At 39.7% G+C, this 24588-nt stretch overlaps 2 protein-coding genes and 1 pseudogene across 2 annotated transcripts; all 3 read left to right on the top strand.

Moving 5' to 3' along the window:
* Positions 1-414: 414 nt before the first annotated feature.
* On the top strand, positions 415-1350 carry LOC122115467 (olfactory receptor 10-like). The gene has a single exon (XM_042688953.1). It carries the CDS (start codon positions 415-417, stop codon positions 1348-1350), a length of 936 nt encoding a protein of 311 aa, XP_042544887.1.
* Positions 1351-1894: 544 nt separating this feature from the next.
* Positions 1895-10396, top strand: LOC122115388 (annotated as a pseudogene).
* Positions 10397-19462: 9066 nt separating this feature from the next.
* On the top strand, positions 19463-20410 carry LOC122115389 (olfactory receptor 10-like). The gene has a single exon (XM_042688830.1). It carries the CDS (start codon positions 19463-19465, stop codon positions 20408-20410), a length of 948 nt encoding a protein of 315 aa, XP_042544764.1.
* Positions 20411-24588: the final 4178 nt, after the last annotated feature.

Consider the following 24588-nt stretch of genomic DNA (forward strand, 5'->3'; position numbering starts at 1 on the left):
GGCTGCAATCAGATGGGTGAAAGCTTCCTTTGTGTAGAACCAAGTTGATCCACTACAATATTTTGCTTCCCTACCCAAAAACTGTATTTTGGGAAATCAGTTTCCACATTATAACCCTGGTGTTTTAGTCTCATTAGTGTGAGGAGGGCAGTACATTATCTCTACTTTCAAACAAGGGAGCATATACATCCAAAGAACTGAGTGGCCTGTATAATATCATGAAACAAATAGACAGAAGGTCTTCAAGCAGGGTTCAGTCATAAGCTATACTACTCTCAATCTAGTAAGCTCATCATCAGAGAAGTAAAACATACCGCTAAGGGGTAATTAGGAGATAAAACAATGTAAGATTTGTAAATCTCATCCTCCATAGGAGGTATTGAATTGTCTTGTTACTCCTGCAGGTGAAAGGTCATGGGAAGACTCAACACCAGTTTAGATAATGGCTTCATTTTGGTGGCCTTCTCAGATTGGCCTCAACTGGAATTTCTCTTTTTTGTCTTCATTTCCATTTTTTACTCCCTAACTCTCTTTGGCAACACCACCATCATCATTCTCTCTCGAGCAGACCTTCGGCTGCGCACGCCCATGTACTTCTTCCTCTCCCACCTCTCCTTTCTGGATCTCTGCTACACCACCAGCACTGTGCCCCAGCTGCTGGTGAATCTTTCTGGACTTGACAAGACCATCAGCTATGGACGGTGTATAGCCCAGCTTATCATATTTCTCTCCTTGGGTGGAACTGAGTGCATGCTGCTGGTGGTGATGGCCTTTGACCGCTACGCTGCTGTGTGCCGTCCGCTCCACTACGCGACCATCATGCACCCTGTCCTCTGCCAGACACTGGCTGCTGTTTCCTGGGTGGGAGGCATCGTGAACTCTCTGATTCAGACCAGCCTCATGATGGCCATGCCTCTCTGTGGCCATCGCCTGAATCACTTTATCTGCGAGCTGCCTGTTCTCCTGAAGCTGGCTTGTGAGGACACAGGAGGAACAGAGGCCAAGATGTTTGTGGCTCGAGTCATAATGATTGCCATGCCTGCAGCCTTAATTCTAGGCTCCTATGCACACATTGCCCGGGCAATGGTGAAGGTCAAGTCAACAGCTGGACGGAAAAAGGCTTTTGGGACTTGTGGGTCCCATCTTGTGGTGGTGTCTCTTTTTTATGGTTCAGCCATGTACATATACTTACAACCCAAGGAGAGTTACTCTGAGAGTGAGGGGAAGTTTGTTGCCCTTTTTTATACTATAATTACTCCCATGCTCAATCCTCTGATTTACACTCTGAGAAACAAGGATGTGAAGGGGACTCTGTGGAAGGTGCTAAGGAGAGGCAAAGCTGTGGGGTAGGAGGAGGAAGGAAGATCAGTAAATTTTCTGTCCTGGCTCTTATCCTGGAGTCCATCCTATTCTGCAGCTCTGTGAGTCACTTGAAGACAACCCTTGATAGACCTCAGGATTTTGATGCCTTCCTCTTTTGACAACTGGATGTGAAGATCTCTAAAAATGCTTTCTAGTTCAGTGTTTATTGTTCAGGACAAAGTCAGATCTGACTTAGACTACAACTCGTGAAGAAGTGATGTATTTAAGGAGAAAGAATAAATGAGAGTAACACAAGTGAAAAATGAGACAGAGAAATCCCTGCAGGGAAAAGGCTTGGGAAACCCAAGTAACACCAAGCCAAACTGGGGAGATGGTTGAGTCTCCACACTCCACCATCATCATTTGTTTTTGGAGGGTCTGTGTTCACAGACTCATGCTTGCTAGGCAAGCGCTCTACCATTTGAGCCAAGCCTACAGCCCTTTTCGCTTTAGGTTATTTCTTAAGTACGATCTTGCTTTTATCCAGAGCTAACCAAAATGTTCCTGATTTCATCTTCCCATAACTTGGATAATGGATAATGCACCAACACATGGAGGACAGTTTCAGACACAGGATCTCACTAACGTTTTTGCCCAGGCTGATGTCAAACCATCTTTCCCATCTCTCATCCTATATAGCTGGGATTACAGGTAAGTACCACCAAATCTGGTCCACTGTCACTTCTTTCCATGTACATGAATGATGGCTTCAAATAGAAGCAGAATCAATATGACCCAGCAATCCTTATAATACTATAATCCTATTACACTCAAAGGAAATATAATCAGTGCGTAAAGAGACAGTAGCATTTGAGTGTTTCTAACAGCCTTTCCACCTATATAAGATCAAAAAACTAACCTAAATGTCCATCAGTAAGTGAATAAAGATGTTTATAGTGTGTCACTATTAGATACAATCTTTTGTACATGACTGGTTAGATCTAGTTGGCCTAAATAATTATTTAAACATAATATACCCTCATGTCTACTCCGTGTGGATGACCTGTCACTTGCTGAAAATGGCATACTGAATTGCCCACAGTTACTGTAGCATAATGTATCTCATTAATATTTTATGTATTTATTTAGGTGCTTATTAATATTTTGTGAATCTACTGAGGTGCTGATATAAGAGATTATACGCACAGAAAACACAGGCCTCTGTCTTATACTAACAGGTCAAACTTATACAAGGCATAAAAGGAACATTATAAAACTTTCAAAAGCACAGACCAGAGTTTTACAGTGTTATCTTGAAGACACATTGTCACATTTTATAATTTGTAATTGTACATATCACAAAAGATAGAGAAATTCTCGACACCAAGCCTTAGAGCTCTGTGTGAACCCTTTGGTGGAGTCTATTAACCTAATTAACATATGGTAGAGGTAAGAGAAAAGCATCCAAGTTTTATTATATACTTGGGGACTTTATAAGACTTCCAGAGAAAATCTACAAGGAAAGATTTTTTTTTCTAATTTTTAGATAAAGGAAAATAAACTTCTAAAAACTGACAGGGCAAAGGGCCTTCTGCATTAGCAAATTAAATTCTGGAATACCAAAAAGGAAAATACAAGGAAGGTTTAAATCTAGTGCAAGGTAAGAGTTTCACAGGTTTCTCATGCTGCTGTTAACTGGGAATGTGAGGGAAAACTGCGCCAGGTGGCACAGTACAGACCAGGGAGCACCAGGGGCTAGAGCTGGCAACACTGACTGGAAAGAAATTTCCCAGTGACTTAGAGGGAGAGGGAGAGTCCTACAGGACATGCTCTTGCTTGTATCTTAATAAAAACCCTTGTTCAAACTTCGTCCTGCATGATGACTTCCATGGGACTTTTTAAATGATTACAATTCATGTGCACCATTTGATCACGCTAGTGTTCTAAAAAGCTATGTGTGTGATCTTTATGTATAAATTGCACTATAATACAATAGATTTTTAAAGGAAAGGATTATGAGTTCAAGACAATATTTTCTTACCTTCTGAGTCCCAAGGTAAGAAAAATGATGGATAATACACTGAATCTCATAGGAGAATAAATAGGGCCAGTTAGAGGAATTAACAGAGGTGGGCAAGAGTCAGAAATTGTAAGTGATTCTTTTTTTTTGGGGGGGGGGCCTGAACTCTGGGCCTGGGCACTGTCCCTCAGCTCTTCAGCTCAAGGCTAGCGCTCTACCACTTGAACCACAGAGCCACATCTGGCTTTTTTTCTTTTTGCTTATGTGGTGCTGGGGAATTGAACCCAGGGCCTCATGCGTGCAAAGTAAGAGCTCTACCACTGAGCCACCTTCCCAGCCCCATAAGTGATTCTTTTGGAGATAGTGATTTCTCCTTTTCAAAGGCTTTAAAAGGGTATGGTTTACCTATAAACCAGGTAAGGGCCTCTGTTGCTTTCACTGTGGATCATAGTGAGTTGGAGGGCAAAGAAAGAGAAAACAATAGAGAGGGTTATTTGGATCAAAGCAAAGTATATGCATGTCTGAAACAGTGGGACAAGACATCTTGATACAATTAATACACACCAAAAATGGATGGCAGGAAAATAAAACAGTCTCTGAAGGGTGGTGGTACCAGAGGGAAAAGAGAAGGCTAACAGAGGGTGAATGTGGATGAATATGGTTGAAGTTGCTTATCTGCATGTTTGAAAAATAGCATTAGAAGGGGCTGGGAAGGTGGCTCAGTGGTAGAGCGCTTGCTTTGCATGCCTGAGGCCCTGGGTTCGATTCCTCAGCACCACATAGGCAAAAAGAAAAAAAGCCAGAAGTGGCGCTGTGGCTCAAGTGGTAGAGCGCTAGCCTTGAGCTGAAGAGCTGAGGGACAGCACCCAGGCCCAGGGTTCAGGTCCCATGACCGGACCCCAAAAAAAAAATTTTAAAAAAAGAAAAATAGCATTAGAAAATGGCATGTGAGAAGAGTCTGGCATTTGTCAATAAAGGAGTTAAGTGTTACTAACCTCCAAAGCCTCAGATAATTAAAGAAAAAAGTAAACTTTCAGAAAGGTGCTTACAACAAAGCACTATTCGTAGCAGGACTATTAACAGTATTTTACAGTGACCTAAAAATGTTTAACTATTGTCCCAGGGCCCCAGGACAGGTGGGTCCCTGCCACTGTTTCATATTTACCTTCTCTGCTTTTATTATAGATATTCTGTTTATTTTTCCTTAAAGTTATAAGAATCCACATATACACAGATAGAAATCCATCACAAATCTCTCATAGCAAATTATTCCAAATAGCCAGAGGATAAAACAATCCAAAGGTCCATCAATAAAGAGATGGATAGAGAAAACATGACATAGCCACAAAATACGAGTTACCTGATATGAAAAAGAAAGATGTGCTGAAACATGTTATTACATGGATGAACCCTGAAAAGAAGTATGCTAAGGAAAGCAGCATACACACAAAAGATCACAGGTGAAAGAGCCTCTTAATCCCAGCGAGAATGCATCAGTTCTTATCTGAAGCAAGTGAGCAGACATCACAAAAGGGCATCAGATATGTTTTAGAAAATAACAATATTCTAAAATGATTGAAATGCACTTCCGCAAATACCAAAAAAAATTACATTGTGTATTTTAATATATTGTTCGATGTGGGACTTCTATCTCAATTAAAGCAGTAGACAATGATAACTCCAACTGAAGTTATTCTAGGTTTAATTGGGTTAATGGATGCCAGACTTCCAACAAGTGTATCTGGGTATCATGAGTGCTACATGCAGTGTGACTATCAGTTTTTCCCTCCGTGGAACAATTCATCTAAGAGGACTTTCCTCGTCCTCTTGTAAAGTGACAGTCCTTCATGATCACACGTAAGATCATCTTCCCTAATAATTATATCATTAATGTAACTAATAGTATCAATTATATGTAAGTCAATCTGAATAAAGTAACAGGGTTTTAAATACTTGTAATGTTTCCCATAATCATTTTAAGATGAAAGGATATAATCTAGTACTTACAATTTTAAATGTAATAATTTCAGGCAACATCTGTCTATCCCTTAGAATGGAGAGTCCTTTGGGGTCATAGGTTACATTTTCCAGAGTTTTACAAAGAGGAAACATTGGATAAATGATTATATTTAAATAAAGCTACTGACTGTCTACTAACACTAAATGCCTCACATGCATTATATTATTAATCCACAAACATTGTAATGGATACAGCATGGTAATATCACCTATTAATGGGGAAACTGAGGTTCAAGCACGTCATGAATGCCTTCAAAATTCCATCTGTTCTATGGCATAGCGACTTTTTAACATAACCCTATAATTCCCAAACTGGACACATATTGAAGAGCCTGAGGCCTGAGTGACTCCATCTTGAGCTAGCAGTCATCTTCTGAAGTATGAGTTATACAGCTGACCATGAGCCCGGCCTGGGAATGAACAGAAGAAGCAATTCTCTGGTGACTAGAAACATAAACAATCCTTGAGGAAACAGCAGGCAGGCAGGTGCTGGAGGCCATGGTGACCCCCCCCCACCCCTGCAGTCAGGCCACAGGTGGTGTTTAAGAAAGGAACCCTACAGTTTAGCGAGTATCTCCTTGAGACTCCCTATGGTACAAGCCAACCAGTTTAAAGTACATCAGCCTCTGATCTAACCAACAACCTGTTTCTGCTTTGTAGTGCGCCAATCATACTATAGAATTGTATTGTGATTTTCCCGCGATGTGTAATAATTTGTTGTAAGATGCTATGATGTATACAAAGTCCCTGCCTTCCCTAAAAAGTGTATAAAAAGTACTATAACCCTGGGCTCGGGGCCTCTTAGCATCACAGGTTACCGAGTGCACGGAGGACCAAGCTCGAGCTTGCAATAAAGGCTGCTTTGCTTTTACATTGGTGACGATCTCTGGTGGTTTTTTGGGTAAGGATTTCAGAATTCAGCTTTACAATATGATTTTAAATTTTGACATATTTTTAACTTGTTTTGGACAGGGTCTTGGCTTGTAGTCCAGTATAACCTCAGCTCCATAATCCTCAAGCTTAAGCCTCACAAGTGCTATGATTACTGGGGTGTGTCACCAAGCCAAGATAAAATCCTTTAATCCAATCAAAATCTCGTCTCATCAATTGCTTCTTACTTCAGTGATTTTTTTTTCAGTGTAAGTGCAGTTTCAGCATAAGCTGCTCAGTGGTTGATTTGTGAGGGTCTTGTCAATGGACTTGAGAGAATGTGCTTTTCTATCATGGCCATTCAAAAAAAAAATCTTTTTCACCCAGTTAAACTGGATGTGTAAACTTTGCCTTTATAGTTCTTGCCCAAAGTTATTCATACTAATCATAGGAAAGGATTCTGTTGATCCTTTTTTGTTTGTTTTTTGCCTACTTTTAAATCATGTTTATATTTTATCTCAACAACTATCAACCTTTAGATGGATGGGGTGGCCTATAATCAAGCATAATCTTAGCATTCAGAAGAATGAGACAGAAGAACCTTGAATTTAAGGCCAGCGCACAGGAAGACCTTGTCTAAAAAAGGAAAATAAAACAAAAAAGTAAATAAATAACTTTAACAGTTATATAAAAGAATATTTTATGTCTGTCCTAATTCCAGTTTATCAAATATCGTTTTCTCTCCTTTTTCAAAATATCAATTTATCAGTTTTGTTCCTTGTGTGGGGGGGGGAGGGGGGTGGTCATGGGGCTTGTACTCTGGGCCTGGGCGCTGTCCCTCAGCATTTCAGCTCAAGGCTAGTGCTCTACCACTTGAGTCACAGCACCACTTCTGGTTTTCTGAGTGGTTTACTGGAGATAAGAGCCTCCTGAACTTTCCTGCCTTGGCTGGTTTTGAATCTCAATCCTTAGATCTCAGACTCCTGAGTAGCTATGATTACAGGTGTGAGCCACTGGGCACACGGCAATTTTGTTCCTTTTTATAAAAACTTTTAAGTAGCTGATAAACATTTCCAATATAACTTGAAAATTAATCCTCCACTTATGATTAAGGAAATAAAAAATTCCCTTAGTGTCATTTTTACACTCATCAAACTATAAGTGTAGAATCCATTTCAGCTGTAATTATTATGGATGGTAACCTGTTAGACTGGTTAAGACTAAGAATACAAAACTTTTATTTATCATCTATCCTTAATTCTTCTGGTGGTCTTTCTTTACCAGAATCCAAGTTGAATAACATTTTCCTTCTTTCCAAAGAACTTCTGTTAACATCTCTTGAAACATTTCTACAAATTATATCAACTTTAACATATCTTATAAAATCTTGGCTTGTCCTTCATTTCTTCCTTGTCTTGATTTTCATTCTTAGAGACTTTAATATAAATGTTAGTTGAATGTTATTCAGGGGCTTCCCGTTGAGTCTACACCCACAAACATGCATAGACGCTTACATTATCCATGTTTCCCACTTTCCATTTCTTATAACTGATGGTCAAACACTGAGAAATCATTTTTACTGAGTCTATAGTTTAAATCAGGGTTTGTTCTTATTGGTGCACATACTTTTGGGAACATTTAGAAAAAGTCTCTGCAAAGACCAAGTTTAGCTCTAGTTGTTTTGTTACCACGTACTATGAATAATCAATTTTGAATTGATATTTGTACATTTCCATCCAAAACAAGTGGATTTCTGGTATTTGAAAAACAAAGGATTTAGAGGCAACTATTTTAGGAAGAAAGAAGTAGAACTACCCCTGTTTGCAGATGACCTGACCATTCAACAGAATCCCCCAAAGAAACAAACTAACAACAACTAAAAACTGATAGAAAGGAAGGATCAGAAAAGTTGTGTGGTACAAATTTCATATAAAAATGAATTTCCCTTCAACATATAATCAATGTCAAAACAAAAACTGAAAAAAATCCCTTCCAAATATTAACCAAAATACACCTGAGTATATTTTTCTGAGGAGGTAGAGGATACATGTATATGGACACACAAACACACACACATATTGAAACCCATAAAAATCTTATAATTCTATTAACTGTTCTACAACAGCAAAATCAGCCATCAAAGAAAAGCAATTCTTATTCCCATGCATATTGCTTAGTTTATTAAACAGTGTTCTGGATAATCTGCATGATTTCTAAACACAAATCATTTTTTACAGATTTTTATGCAAAGTTAAATGTTTCACTGAACAAAATTTATTTAATATCCATGAGTCATGAAAGTACTGTTCCCTTTGCAATTTCTGTATACCAAGGAGCTAATATTTCTTGGTATAAACAATAATAAACAAGTGTATAAGCAATAATATAAGCAATACTAATAAAGCTAGACACTATAAGCAATAAGCAATAATAATAAAGCAAGAAACTAATATTCCTTTTTAATTCCTTCCATAGATTATTTCTATGTAATAATGATTTCTGCATAATTGTTTTTATAATCTCTGTGTTTCAACCACTGAGGAGCCTGAAGCTCTGAGAGGGACAGAGACATATTTAAAAGTTTTGCAGTGAGTGTTAAAAGAGATTAGAAGCTGGATAGAGAGGGTTGAGCCAGAGAAAAGAGAATGACTCTTCCTGAGGAGATGATAAAGAATGGTTTCACCAGCTAGACAAAAACTTGGAGAGTATTTGTCAGAGTAGGATTCATCATAAGGAACATATTTGTGGAGTTTTTTCTCAGTATAGATCCGCCCACTTATCAGTACTACTTGACACATAGCAGACCAGAGCTTCCTGAATTGGTACAGTCACTATATCTGCAAAAGGAAGTAGGTGAGCAATAGGGGTAAAATTTGTGGCATGGACATGGTTAATCCTGGACTCTAATCTCCTGAAACACTCTGCCTCATAGACTAAGAATAGGACCAAGACAGAACAACATTGAATGGTGAAGCGTCACTGTACTTTACGGATTTTATTTGTGAATGTGATCTCTCATTCATCATTACTTTTGTACCATGAGGAAGAACGTACCATATCTCTCCCCTTTCAGACAAGGAATCATCACACTCAGATGAGTGGTCAATGTCCAAACATGTGGCAGGACAAGGGCTCAAAGTTCAAATAGCTCCTGATCCATTGACCACTAGAGAGACAAGCAGGATTAATAACAGAAGATTCAAGAAAACTGAGCAGCAGAAGAAATCAGGAATAAGACCAGTGACTACAGAGCATTTAGGAAGGAATATGAAATAACATTGAAATTCACATTCTTTATAGGAGACATTGAATCATCTTCTGCTATTTGTGCAGGTGGAAGGCTGTGGGAAGATTCAACCCTAGTTTGGTTGATAACTCCATTTTGGGGGGATTTTCAGGTTGGCCTTAACTGGAACTTGCCTTTTTTACCTTCATTTCAATATTCCACTCTCGAACTCTATTGGGCAACACTGCCACCATCATTCTCTACGGGCTGGACCACTGACTGCACACACCTATGCACTACTACTTCCTTTCTCAACTCCTTCCTGGACCTCTGCTTCAACATGAGCACTGTGCCCGAGTTTCAGGTCAATCTTCATGGAATTGACAGGCCCATCCACATTGGAAGGTATGTGGCGCGATTTATTATCTCTCACTTCCTGGGCTCAACTGAGCGTGTGCTCTTGGCAGTGATGGCCTTTGACCTCTATGCTGCTGTGTGTCATCCGCTCAATCACATGACCATTATGCACCTACGTCTCTGCCAGGCATTGGCTACTGCTTCCTGGGTGGGAGGGTTTGTGAATCCTCTGCTCTGACTTGCCTCACAATGGTCATGTCAAGTCATCATTGCTGCATTTCCTTCAGCTCTAACTCTGTGGTCCTACACACACACATTGCCAGAGCAGTGTCAATGGCCAGAAAATGGAAGGCTTTCAGAACTTGTGGGTCACATCTCATGGTGGCTTCTCTTTTTTACAGTGCAGCTTTATACTTCCAACCAAGGGGCAGGTATTCTGAGAATAAAGAATGTTCATTACCCTTCTTTATACTATCACCTCCATGCTCAGTCCTCTGATTTATACCCAGAGGAACAAGGATATGAAGAGTAACAGAGAATCAAGGAAAAAAGGGAAAATCCTCAGGAAGTTGAAAGTGGGGTTCTCTAGAGATGCTTTTTAGTTCAATGTCTGTGATCACTCTACAGGAGGCACTACACGCTGACTTATAGTAGAACTTGTGAGAAGAATTTCCTTGAGAACAGAGTTGCTCTGGTTAATACGTGTCAAGTGTTCCCATAGGGAACTCTTCATTAATTTTAACAACACTAAATAGAGATCTATGATTCAGAATGGAGTACCGCAGAGATTACTTTGAATGCAGAGGATGTGTTCACCGATGATCTTCTACTTAATTGTTTCAAGTATTCTGGCAATTGTTACCTTTCATTTCTTCTAGTGAGATACTGTTACTTGGAGCAAATTAGATCATGGCCAGAGGTACCATGACATGATCTCATATCATTTACCTACTTATAAAACAGCAAGCAAGACCATTTAGCAGAGTCCCATGGGAACACTCTTCTTTATGCAAAACTAATGTATGCGGCAACAATACTTCCTGTTTCTTGAATATGCTCTATAAATCAAAAACAATATTGAACTCCATTGTCACAATATAGATATATTCCCTCTGCCTCTGATCAAAACTGAATGTCAAGTAATTTTCCCTATGATGTGATCCTACTTACCTAGGCATTGAGTAGATGGTCAGGATTTGAATCTGCCTATAATAATCCAAAATACTATGTAACTACTATGTGAAATTCTGTATTTTTCTATTTTGGGGGCAGCAACCAATAATCGGCCTGAAACAAGTAATTTTTCACTTTTACCTTTCCATGTCAGGTGATATATATATATATATATATATATATATATATATATATATATATATATATATATATATATACACACACACACACACACACACAATTATCTACCACAGGCCTTCGGTCTCCTTAGGCCTTCATAACTATGGAAGTGACTAAGTGATCAGCAGAGAGGATTGGAACCCTTAGCCATTAAGTGCCAGTGATTCCAGTGTCCCTTAGTTGCCATCTGAAAAAGTAAGAAATGACTTCCCTGTAGGCGCAGAACATGAACACTCGGCATCTATCTCCTTGTTTGTTTGTTTTTTTCCACAAAAGACTTGTGGATATTTTATTGTATTCTTAATACCTACATTTTTCTTGCTATTAGACAATGTATCTCCTTGTTTTTTATAGCTCAATTAACTGTCATCTGAGGCCATTAAATTTATCCTTAGTATTCTAACTCTTCAAAAGGCAATTTCAAGCTTAAAAAAAACTACGTAAGACTAAAAAACACTGAGCTTGATCTGTTGATTTAAAAGGAGACTTAGGGGAAAAAAAGAGACTAAAAAAATAGGATCCCTAAAACAAAAAAAAAGGGTATTTTAATAAGGACATATTTCCTAAGTGAGGAAAAGTTTTGACTATTTGTGTTAAAAATTTTCCTCATCTTTGCAATTTGTTTTAATAATAAAGCCCTTAATATTTTTCCAGTTGTTGATTTGATAAACCTATCTTTAGAATCTTAAATTTTTAATAATTTTCAATATTGCAATATGAGTTAAATTTAACAACTGAAACAGCTAATGTAGCAGAATAGCTACACTGTAACAGTTAAACTACTTCACAACTATGAAAATATGCTTGATTTTTAAAATACAACCACAACTACAGCCATCTGATTTTTGGCAAAGGTGCTTTACCACCTTCTCTAACCGACATTAGAGACATAACAGGCTATCCACATTGGAAGACTGAAACTAGACTACTATCCCTCACACTGTACAAAAATTACTTTGAGAATGGATTAAAGATCTTGATGTTAGTCCTGAAACTTTGAAACCACTAGAGGAAAATGCAGGCAAATCCCTTGAAAAACATAGGCACAGGGAATTCTTTTCTAAATAAAACCCAAATTGCTCAGAAAATAAGAAGAAAAATTTAAATGAGATTGTAAAAAATCTAAAAGCTTCTAGACAGCAAAATAACTACTGGAATCAAAACAAAACCCACAACATGGGTTTTTTTCCAATCTTTTCCAGTTACTCATTATATCAAGAATTAATAGACAAAATATATAAAGAGCTCTAAATACTAAACATAAAAAGAACAAACCAATAAATTAATGGGCAAATGATGGAACAAACATCAAAAGATAAAGTATAAATAACTAACAAATATATGAAGAAAAGTTCACCATTTTTACCATCTTTTTTTTTTTTTTGGGGGGGGGTCCAGTCATAGGGCCTGGGTGCTGTCCTTCAGCTCAAGGCTAGCGCTCTACCACTTGAGCCACAGCACCACTTCCGGCTTTTTTCTTTTTGCTTATGTGGTGCTGAGGAATTGAGCCCAGGGCCTCAGGCATGCAAGGCAGGCGCTCTACCACTGAGCCACCTTCCCAGCCCCAAGTTCACCATTTTTAGCCAGAAAGGAAATGCAAATCAACACACATCTTGTCCTAGTTAGGATGGCTGACAAAAAACAAAACAAAACAAAAACAAGCTGGATGCTGGTGGCTCACGCCTATCATCTCAGGAGGCTGAGATCTGAGGATCACAATTCAAAGCCAGTCAGAGCAGAAAAGTCTCCAAGAGATTCTTATCTCCAACTAACTCAAAAACTGTGAGTGATTCTGTGGCTCAAAGTGGAAGAGCACTAGCCCTAAGCAAAAGAGTTCAGGGACAGCTCCTAGGCTCTGAGTTCACACTCCACAACCAGAGAAAGGGGAGGGGAGGGGAGGGGAAGGGAGGGAAAGGGGAAGGGAAGGGAAGGGAAGGGAAGGGAAAGGGAAAGGGGAAAGGGAAGGGAAGGGGAAAGGGAAGGGGAAAGGAAAGAAAGGAGGGAGGAAGGGAGGGAGGGAGAGAAGAAAGAGAGACAAAAAAAAAAGTCAGGCACCAGTAGCTCACACCTGTAATCCTACCTACTCAGGTGTCTGAGTTCTGAGGATTGAGGTTCAAAGCCAGCCTGAGCAGTAAAGTCTAAGACTCTTATCTCCAATTAACCACCAGAAAACTGGAAGTGGTGCTGTGGCTCAAGTGGTAGAGCACTAGCCTTGAGCTGAAGAGCTCAGGGACGGCACCCAGGCCCAGAGTTGAAGCCCTATGACAAAGGAAGGGAAAGGAAGGGAAGGGAAGGGAAGGGAAGAAGGGAAGGGAAGGGAAGGGAGAAGGGAAGGGAAGGGGAAAGGGAAGGGAAGGGAAGGGAAGGGAGAAGGGAAGGGAAGGGGAAAGGGAAGGGAAGGGAAGGGAAGGGAGAAGGGAAGGGAAGGGAAGGGAAGGGAGAAGGGAAGGGAAGGGGAAAGGGAAGGGAAGGGAAGGGAGAAGGGAAGGGAAGAAGGGAAGGGGAAGGGAAGGGGAAAGGGAGGGGAAAGGGAGGGGGAAGGGAAGGGGGAAGGGAAGGGAAGAAAGGAAGGGGAAGGGAAGGGAGGGGGAAGGGAGGGGGAAAGGAAGGGAAGGGAAGGGAAAGGAAGAAGGGAAGGGAAGGGAAGAAGGGAAGGGAAGGGAAGGGAAGGGAAGAGAGGCAACAAAAAAAGAAACCCAGCAATCCTGACAGGAATTTGGGGATAGGTGTTCCTTGTGTGGTAGGAATGTAACTAGGTGATACCAACACTGAAGCAAGATATCAGTATGGAGGTTCCTTAAAATCTAAAACAAAACTACCATCTGATCCTGCCATATCATTCCTGGGTATAAATCCAGAGTCAACATACAATAAGTCAACATACAATTGAGATATCTATTCAGCCATGTTTATAACAGCACCATTCAAAATAACCAAAATATGTTATCAGCTTATGTGCACATCAATGGATAAAGAAAATGTGATATATATGTACAATGGAGTATTATTCAGTTGAAAAGAAAATGAAGTTATGCTTTCATAAAAAAGAAACTGAAAATTACAATATTAAGTGAAATAAGACAGACAAATATTGCATGTAATCTCTCATATTCAAAACTCTAGTCCCTGGAAATGAATGACATTGCTGGGCACCAGTGACTCATGCCTGTAATCCTAGCTACTCAGGAGGCTAAAACCTGAGGATCGCAGTTCAGATCTGGCTCTGTTGTCTGGCTTTTTGTGTCAGTTATTTTGTCACAGCAACACAGAAGTAATGGACACAACCACACTGCGATTTCTCCATGAAAACCTTCCTTGAAGCTAGAAAACATGTGAGTTTCTGTGGGCTTTTTTCATATTTTGGATTACTGGTCCATACTATGCTAATCACCATCCTACAGATATGTCTACTTCCAATAGTGGCCGGAACATAATAAACACTAGTGAATACATTTGCTGGAACATTGTTCAATACTTGCTCTGGAAAACTAATTATGGAGATGACTGGTTACTTGGAGCTGAAATTGAAACCTGGTAGCACCTCACATTGGCAGACATGTAGCAGGTTGGGAAGATCTGTGCTGGCCATGTGGGTACATCACTGGATAGGCAGCACCAAGAACACGTCATGGCAGGTCCCTCACAGGTTGACCAAACACAAGCTGTGGAAAGTCTCAGCAGGTGCCTCCCACAGGACACTCTTGTGTCATGAAAACAGTGGTTCAAATTTCATCTGGGATAAGGGAAAAGTCACTGACATTGAGTTCAGAGGGACAGTGGGAGAAATCGGTTTGCTTTAATGATTGTAATTTGCATCATTTGATCATTGTCCTCTTGATCATTTTCATTCAAGTGCTGAAAATAAAAGTACAGACATTACTTAATGACTAGGATGCCTTCTGAGAAATGTGTCATTACATAACTCTGTCATTGCCCAAAGACGGTAGAGTGTAGACACACAAATCTAGATTGGTGTAGAGCCAATAAGATGAAGGTCAAAGTAGGGAGGTTTGAGGAATCCCAGGCTTCAGAGTGTCATGGTCAGCCAGAAGTTATATAAAGAGATCACATCAGTGTGGACAGTGCGTGGGGAAGATGGTAGAAAGATATCTATTGATTATAATTGCCATATTGAGGCCCAGAGGACCCCAGAGCTAGGATGCAGTAAACAACAATCTACTGCTTTTAAAAGGCATCACTAAAGCACTTAGGGTATAATTGGTGTGCTCAGTTTTAAGGACAGGAGATGGTCTGATGATACATCATTTCCTTCTTGGTCTCGGTTACCAGGAGCATCATGGGATCCTTCAGAAGGTTGTTTCTACCTCTGAGAATATGAGCCTCAGCCACATCTGTTGTGAAGGGGGAGGTACAGAGGAGCTCTAAACTGAGCTCTTCCTACTACAGGTAAAATTGCAACCAGAGAGGATATGAACATCTTCAGACATCACTAGATACTGTCAGTCTCTAGTGAGCGATGGATCTCTCTTGAAGCCAATAGAACTGAGGGAGGTAAAAGCAGCAATGTTTTAACCTTAAACTCCAGGTAATTGCTTACTAAGTGGGCTATTCTTATCCTTACCATTAAAAATCTAAAGAACAAGAATTTTTCTACTAGGAAATGAGCATTGGGCTTCATTGGGGAGAGCAGTTTGAAGATAGAAAAAGTGTTAAATTCATGGGGGAAAAATATCTTTATCATGAAAGATGGTCAGAGTCTTTTGTTCTTCCCCATCTAGCTATCGTCTACCTACTCTATACCCAGCATGACCAAAAAATTCTCACTTGTGTATCTTTCTCTCCAAGTCCAAACACTTAAAAATATTGGCTTTATTTTAAATGTTAAACATTAGGACCGACTTACAATTATTCTGAAGCCCCTCCTAAAACTCAAATCCTGTAATTTCAGTGCTCTAATATGCAAAGTCAATTGCAGACATCAAAGGTAGGAGACACAGATCAGATGCAGGGCCAAATTTGTTGAAATAAACCAAGAAGCATACATTAGGGAAGTAGACAACAAGTGTAAACCCATCCTAGATGGAGACAGTGTTCTGTGTGCTGAATCGCAGGAGAAACAAGCTATTTGTTCATATTGTTGTGGGTGTAACTAAACTGACCATGACCAATCACTGTGTTTGAATGGTTACAGTAGAAAAAAAATGGAATTGTTTGCTACTAAAATTTGGTTGGAAGAAGCTTCCAGATCACCAGAGATAAGATGGAACCCCATGCATTTTGTAGTGTGAAAAGGATGGGGTCCAGACAGAGATTAACTGAGTCTGTAGAACAGTGGGTAGTGAGGGAGATGGGTAAATGGATGCTTTGGGTGCTTAGTTAGCCTCAATCTTAAGATCAACCTCCCAAACACTACCAGGAAAACTCCATACAAAGGCATAATAGGAGGATATGAAGCTAGCTTCAAACTTAACAATGGATGGTCAGACAATGAAGGTAATTAGGAAAGAATTTATGGCAGCTCTTCCTTTGCTCAAATCGAAGATGAAATTCTGTGGATTAAGGGTAGTCATATTTTAACTTAACAATATTAAACTATGGGAGTAGGCTGGAGTATATACACCATGGCGCATTACTGGGAAGAAATAAACATGATTTCTCAAGAAGTTTATTATGTATAAACATTACACATAGACCCAGAGAGTGTTGAACACGTAGGAAGCAAATATGCAAAGTCAAAATATAGGTAATATTAGAAAACTGAAGAAAATCAGGGTTTGGTGAGATGGTTCAAACTAAACAATCTTTCATCTAATACAGGAATAGTTTTGCAATGTTCTGAAAGGTCATTATTCAGCCTATGAGTAAGCAAGTAATATTGGATGTCACAGGAGCATTGCTTCCATTCTAAATGTCTATTTTTAGACTTCATTATTTTTTCAAGGTTTTTTTTTTTAAAATATTGAGTCACAATCTATGTTTCTGTAAATGTCACTATTTACAGTTGAGTTTGGGTTTCATAAGTTCAATAAAGCATTTTCCTAGGACAGATGACTAAACAGGTGTATAAACAATCATGCATTCTCTTTTCCAACCTAAAACCTAATTAGAAATATTGGTTTCTCAGGTAAAATGCTGCAAATGCTTCATTAATTTCATTGTTCTTTTATTCTATATATTTAGTCATGGTTCTGATTCAACATTTTAGCCAAAATTTGCAAAATTCTCTCTATCTTACCAATTCAAGCTACCAGGTCCCATATTTAAATGTAAGAATGAAACCGTAGAAAGTTAATCTGTGAATACTTAGCAATGGTTGAGATGAAAATGAGAGACCCTAGGAACCATTTCTATCAACCCTACATCATTTTGTTCCTTTACTGGAATAAAAGAATAGAACAATATGAAAAGAATGGATATCTTCAAGCTATCTCCTTCACTAGAGGAATATCAAACACAGTAAGTAAAGCTTGCGTGCCAGGCTTACTTTCCTCAATGTGGAAGCACTTTTAGTTGAAAGAGGTTGTTCATTCTGAATGTTCCCTATGCTCTCTATGCCTCCTTACCCACTCATCGACATGCACGAAGGCTCTCCAATATTGCCAAGTTCCTGAGCCTGGGCGAACAGGGGCCAAAGGGACCTGAGTTATGAGAGGTAAGACTGGGAATACTGTGTAAGATCTATCAGAGCCTATATTTGGGTTCAAGTGAAAAGTTAGCTGCTCTTGGCAAAAAAAAAAAAAAAAAGGAAATGTTTTCCAGGGAAAATTTTTTTAAATAGTTACCAAATACAAACATAAGTCAGATGCTAGCTACTAACCAGAAGGAAGAAAAAAGCTGAGGGATTGTGAAGTTGCTACAACTTCAGCAGTTGGTTCCTGTATGACAGATATAAAACATGGTAGTTCAGGGAGAAGGAGGTGGACTCTGCTGAACGCGAAGAGTCACTGCTATTAGTTCCAGGTCAGGGTTAATGGAACCATTCTGATGGGCACTGAAGCTATGTTTCTCCCAGTCAGCCTATTCTCAGAACAGACCCTTGTAGATTTAAAAGCATGACACGTCTCCAAAAGAAGGGACTCACAAGCAGACACACAAGTGTCAAAGTCCTGGGTAGGCAGAAAAATTGTCAAGATGATAGAGCATAGATAGAGAAACTTTGCCTTTGAAGCTATACCGCATTAAGAATCTCACTGGATGTGTTGGTCAAGTTGTAGATCACCAGCCCTGAGCAAAAAAAAAAAAATACAAAAGCTTAGGGAGAGCACAAGACCCTGATTCAAGCTCCCAGCAAGGAAGCAAAGAAGAAGGGAAGAGAAGAGGGAAGAAAAGAGAAGGGAAGAAGAAAGGGAAGGGAAGAAGGAAGAAAACAGAAGGGAAGGGAAGGAAAGGGAAGGAAAGGGGAGACAGGCAAGAAAGCAAGAAAATGGAGGGAGGAGGCTTTGCTCCTTCCTAAGGCTCTGTTAAAGATTTGTTTGAAGTATCAAATAACTTACAGATAAAAACGTTTTTCTGTGCCAGTCCTTGTACTAGGACCTGAAACTATTTATCTGATCTAAGTCATAGTGACTAGAAAAATCGCAATTTTTCATAAGTAGATGCATGATCCATAATGGATCAAAGAATCAGAGAAATCTCTTAAAGATAGAAATAAGGGAGCTGAGAGATTTGCAAAAGAGTGAACAGGGCAGTGGGAAATGAGCCAGGGAATTAATTAACCATGGTCTTGCTTGAATATTCTACATAGTGGAGTTCTTCATCAGAAAGACCGTGATGATATAAATTAGACAGGTCAAAATCCTCTGATGATTTTTAACTACTTTGATCTTGTATTTTGGTTAAATCCAGCACTCAAGTAAGCACTGTTGTTGTGTGTTAAGTGGGTCTCATTATGATGCCTTTAGGACATCAATGCCTTTCAGTTGTAAGTCTAATAAAATGACTGTCACTTTTGCAAGTTGGATCCTTCCTGTTCTATATTTGTCTAATTCAGGTTCAGCATTTTCTTTTCACCTACTTTGACAGCCACTACTACAAGGAAGGCAGAACATCATCTCTACTTCCAGACAAAGACTTTACAGCCAGACGACTGAGTGGCCTGGCTAACGTCATGGACTAAACAGGCAGCAGAATTAGGGTCCAAGCCAAGGACACATACTCCTAGCCCAATGACCTTTAGACCTCCTGGGAAAGAGCAGAAATAAAAACAGAATACTAAAAAAACTAAACTGAATAGCAAAGCAGAAAATAAAACCCAACATTCTGTAGAACTTGGGGAAATGGTGAAATAAGATATTAATTCACATTCTTCACAAAAGACTTGAATGGTCTTGTGCTATTTGTGCAGGTGAAAGGCTATGGGAAGACTCAACACTACTTTGAGCAATGGCTTCATTTTGGTGGGCTTCTCAGATTGGCCTCAACTGGAACTTCTCTTCCTTGTCTTCATTTCCATTTTCTACTCCCTAACTCTCTTTGGTAACAGCACTATCATTATTCTCTCCCAACTAGACCTTCGACTGCACACACCCATGTACTTCTTTCTCTGCCATCTCTCCTTCCTGGATCTCTGCTACACCACTGGCACCGTGCCCCAACTTCTAATCAACCTTCAGGGTCATGACCGGACCATCAGCTATGGAAGATGTATGACGCAGCTCTTCATTGTCCTCACGCTGGGTGGAACTGAGTGTGTGCTGCTGGTGGTGATGGCCTTCGACCGCTACGCTGCCGTGTGCCGTCCGCTACACTACACGACCATCATGCACCCCCGTCTCTGCCAGGCGCTAGCTATTTCTTCCTGGTTGGGAGGCCTGGTGAACTCCGTGATTCAGACTGGCCTCATGATGGCCATGCCCATCTGTGGCCATCTACTGAACCACTTCTTCTGTGAGATGCCCGTCTTCCTAAAGCTGGCTTGTGAGGACACGGGAGGAACAGAGGCCAAGATGTTTGTGGCCCGGGTTGTGATCTTGGTCTTTCCTGCAGCACTAATTCTGGGCTCCTATGCACACATCGGCAGGGCCGTGCTCAAGGTCAACTCAGTGGCTGGACGTAGAAAGGCTTTGGGGACTTGTGGGTCCCACCTTGTGGTCGTGTCTCTCTTTTATGGCTCAGCCATCTACACTTATTTACAACCCATGGGCAGTTATTCTGAGAGTGAGGGGAAGTTCGTTGCCCTTTTCTATACTATAATTATCCCCATGCTCAACCCTCTGATTTATACCCTTAGGAACAAGGATATGAAAGGGGCTCTCTGGAAGGTACTAGGGAGAGACAGAGGTTCAGGGGTAGGAGGGGAATGAACACGGCACAGCCATAAAAGTGGAACATTATTAGTCACGGAAAAGAATTATGACAGAGGAACTAAGGAAACATGAGTGGATGGGCAGGGATAGGAAATGGTAGGGTAGAGGGAAAATGATGGAAGGGGTGAGGAGTCACTCTGATCAAGACACACTGTACACATGAATTGACCTGTTCAAATTAAAGCCATCTTAACAACTATCTGGAGAAAATTTTAAAATGTATTGCTGAAATATACTACATAGATGAACGTCAAAAGAAGTATGTTAAGGGAGAGAAGATAGATATAAAGGGCCCCATATTATAGTCTTTTCATATAAAATGTCCAGAGACGGCACATTTGTAGATGAAGAAAACAAGTTAGTTCTTGTCTGGACACAACAGTAAATGGAGATTACAAATGAGTATCGGATGTCATTTGGAATAGTGAAAATATTCTAAAATGTTTCAACTAAAATACTCAGCTCTGTGAATATACTGAAAACTACTGGATTGTAGACTTTAAATATGTGTGATATGGTGCATATTTCAAATAATCGTTAACGTATTTACATAATTCAATTTAAATTGCATAATGTGGGAATCATATCTCCATGAAGATGTTAAAAAATAGTTTATAATGGCCACCCAAGGTTATTGTGAGGAATAACTGGGTTAATAGATGTTGAGTTCTTAGGAGAGTGCCTGGCACATTGATTACCGCATAAGGTTTTCTCTCAGTAACAGCTCATCTAAGAATCCTTCTCTATCCTATTGAACTATAGAAATCTACTTTATTTTATTTTTTGTCGGTCATGGGGCTTGCACTCTGGGCCTGGGCACTGTCCCTGAGTTCTTCAGCTCAAGGCAAGTGCTCTACCACTTGAGCCATAGTGCCACTTCCGGTTTCCTGGTGTTTAATTGGAGATAAGAGTCTCACAAACTTTCCTGCCCAAGCTGGTTTTGAACCTCAACCCTCAGATCTCAGCCTCCTGAGTAGCTAACAGGCATGAGCCACTGGCACTGGGCTAGAAATCTACTTTCTAATCCATCATTTCACATTAATTGTATGTGAATTAAGACCAATAAGTCAATAGTGTTTCAAATATATTCAATGTTCCCCACTACCAATTTAAGTTATCTGAATGAAATGATAAGATTGTTGCATCTACCATTTTAATTGCAATAATTCAAAATGATACCTGTCTCTCCTTACATGGTGGACCTCCTTGGATGAAAGACAGAGGAGGTAGAAATAAAACAATTGTTTTTAGAGTAACATTAACTACCACTGAATGTCAACACATACCACACAGCTCACTTGCTGTATGCCATTAATCCACAGATGGCAGATTTGTAATAGGTGTTGTTAACATCTACTTACTGATGGGGAAAGCGAGGCTCAAGTATGTCATGAAAGTTTTCACGGTTGCAAACCTAGCAATGGCAGAGCTACATCCTAGTGTTACATTAGGATATCAAAAATAAATGCATATAATTGAAGAATGGCTCTTGTATTTATTTATTTGTATATGGTTATTATTTTATATGCTCTCTATATAATTTTTGAACAAATGAACAGATTTTAAGCAAACTCAATTAAAAACAAAATAAGAAACATTGATACATTAAATATTGTAACAGAATAGGGAAAGCATTGAATGAAAACAAATATTTAACTGGATTAATGGTACATCTGAGAATACATGAGCACTATCTGAAGAGTTCTGAGAAGGGACACACAAGGGGCAGTGACCACTGTGCACTTCAAGACAGACACGGATTTTGATGTGATTGGATCAGTGCCAAAGCAGGGAAGTGTGAGGATTCCCAGGCTCTAGCAAGTCATAGATGTGTTCTAAGGACACTGAATAGATCTGGTTTAGTGTGGGCAGTTATGAGGGGAATCGAGAAAACAAAGCAGACCTTGGGATCCAGGTATCCGTTCATTATAATTGCTGCACTGGGACACAGAAGTCTCCAAGGCTACACTTATTAAACAATTTTCCTTCTCCTGACTTAGAATGGCCTTTCCAGTGCCCCTGTGGACAGAAACAATATACATAGGTGGCCTTAGTGTGAGAAGATGATCTGCTATCCCCACAGCACGGCCTTAGGCTCCTGAGGTGATCTAATAGTGTAGAAACACTGCCTGAGGATCAGAAGATAAGTTTGATAACATTGCCACTTAGATTCAGGGTCAGAAGGAGATTATCCACCAGTTCCTTCCTAATCTCAGTTGGTTGGCGTGCAGCTAGGGTTCTGTGAGAAGGGTGTTCCCGGTACCACGCTTTGAGCCTCAGCCATCTATCTGTACAGTAGATGATGAGTCACAATGCTTCTCAAGGCCAGGAGCCCTAATCTGATTCCTTCACACTAGGGGAAAAGTGTCTTCTCAGATGCTACCAGTCTCCAATGGACCTCCTCTCTTTTGAAGTCAATAAATTTGTGGGAGGCAAAAGCAGCACTTTCTTTCCTTGACTTTCAGGCGAGAGTTGACTGACCAGAACACTTTGGCTTCACAATTAAAATCTAGAACACAAGAAATATTCCACAAGGATATTATCACTGTGTTCCATTCTGGTGAGCTCCCAGTTCAAGGACACAGGAACACTGAATTCATGTAAAAACATAGTTATCACTGATAAATTGTCTTATCATTTAGCCACTCACTACCAACTGTATACACAAACATTCTAACCTGAATGTCTTTCAGCTCATATATTTAGGAAAACAAGTAAGTAAGCCATAAGAGCTGACTTAAAATCATTTTCAGTCCCTGATAAAACTCAAAATCTATAATGCCCAGTTTCTAATACATTGTACCAATGGAGTAGAGAACTGGGGCACAGTCGGACTTGTTGAAATAAATCAAGAAGGGATTCTTGGAGGAATACACAAGAGGGAACCCATAAACATGACACGGAGACAATCCGCTGTGTGTGGAGTCACAGAGAAAATTTGTTCATGCACATTTGAATGTCAACTAAGTGAACCATAATCTACCTCTGGATTTTTGGGTTCATAACTGGAAAATTTGGGTGAGTTCCTAGTGGGTATTTGTTAGAAAAGTCATATCACAATAAAGTCTTGTGAAATGAGATGAGATAAATATTGTACTGGAATGATTAATTCAGAACTAGAACATTTAGGGTGATCTTTTAGTTCAGTTCATCTGCCAAAAATTACTCATAATAAGCATAATCTACAAGTCTGTCCATCACTTTTACTTTTTGGCATGCTTTCTTTTTTTTTTTTTTTTTTTGGCGGTCGTGGGGCTTGAATTCTGGGCCTGGGCGCTGTCCCTCAGTTCTTCAGCTCAAGGCGAGCGCTCTACCACTTGAGCTACAGCGCCACTTCCGGTTTTCTGGTGGTTTATTGGAGATAGGAGTCTCACGGTCTCTCCTGCCTGGGCTGGCTTTGAACCGCGATCCTCAGATCTCAGCCTCCTGAGTAGCTAGGATTACAGGCATGAGCCACCAGCGCCCGGCTTTTGGCATGCTTTCAAATAATCATAATAGTAAATTTTAGTTCCGTGAATACTGAGAAGTAGCTGGGCATTGTAGCACAGCGCTCTATTTCCAGCACTAGGGAGAAAGGGTCTGGAGTTTTAGTCCAAGCTAGGTACTGAGCAAAACCAGATCTAATAAAGCCAAAGAAGTTAAGAAGAAGAAGAAGAAAACAACAGCAAAGAAGTATCAATGGAGAGCAACTTTCTCTGTCCTATTGCATAGTTTATTACAGGTTATGCCATGGTTTTAGTTCTTCTCCTTTCTTGGGATATCAATTTGTCCATTTTGTTTCTTTAAAAAAAATTAAATTTAGAGACTGCAATATGTATTTCCACTAATCCTCCACTTCGCAAGGGTATTATAAGTATCTTACAGAAAACTAGTATTCCATCTGTATTATGTTTTTATTTCATTCATGAGCTATAATCATAGGATACATTTTGGTTGTGATGTATTACTAACTGCAATCTGTTAGAATAATTAAGATTAAGAACAAATAAAGCTTTTATTGTACCAACACTTCCCTCCCCCTCCCTCTCTCGCTAACTCCCTCACTCCCACACTCTATTTTTGGCAGCACTGGGGTTTAAATTGAGAGTCTTCTGCGCTCACTAGGCAGGCATTCTATCAGTTGGGTCATGTGTCAGATCATTTTGCTTTTGTTATTTTTTCAGAAAATGTCATAT

Source organism: Dipodomys spectabilis, unplaced genomic scaffold (assembly GCF_019054845.1).
Source record: "Dipodomys spectabilis isolate Male_0828 unplaced genomic scaffold, ASM1905484v1 ptg000119l, whole genome shotgun sequence".
NCBI lineage: Eukaryota > Metazoa > Chordata > Mammalia > Rodentia > Heteromyidae > Dipodomys > Dipodomys spectabilis.

Excerpts from the sequence above, each read along its gene's own strand:
- LOC122115467 (XM_042688953.1), top strand. The coding sequence starts at position 415 with ATGGGAAGACTCAACACCAGTTTAGATAATGGCTTCATTTTGGTGGCC.
- LOC122115389 (XM_042688830.1), top strand. The coding sequence starts at position 19,463 with ATGGGAAGACTCAACACTACTTTGAGCAATGGCTTCATTTTGGTGGGC.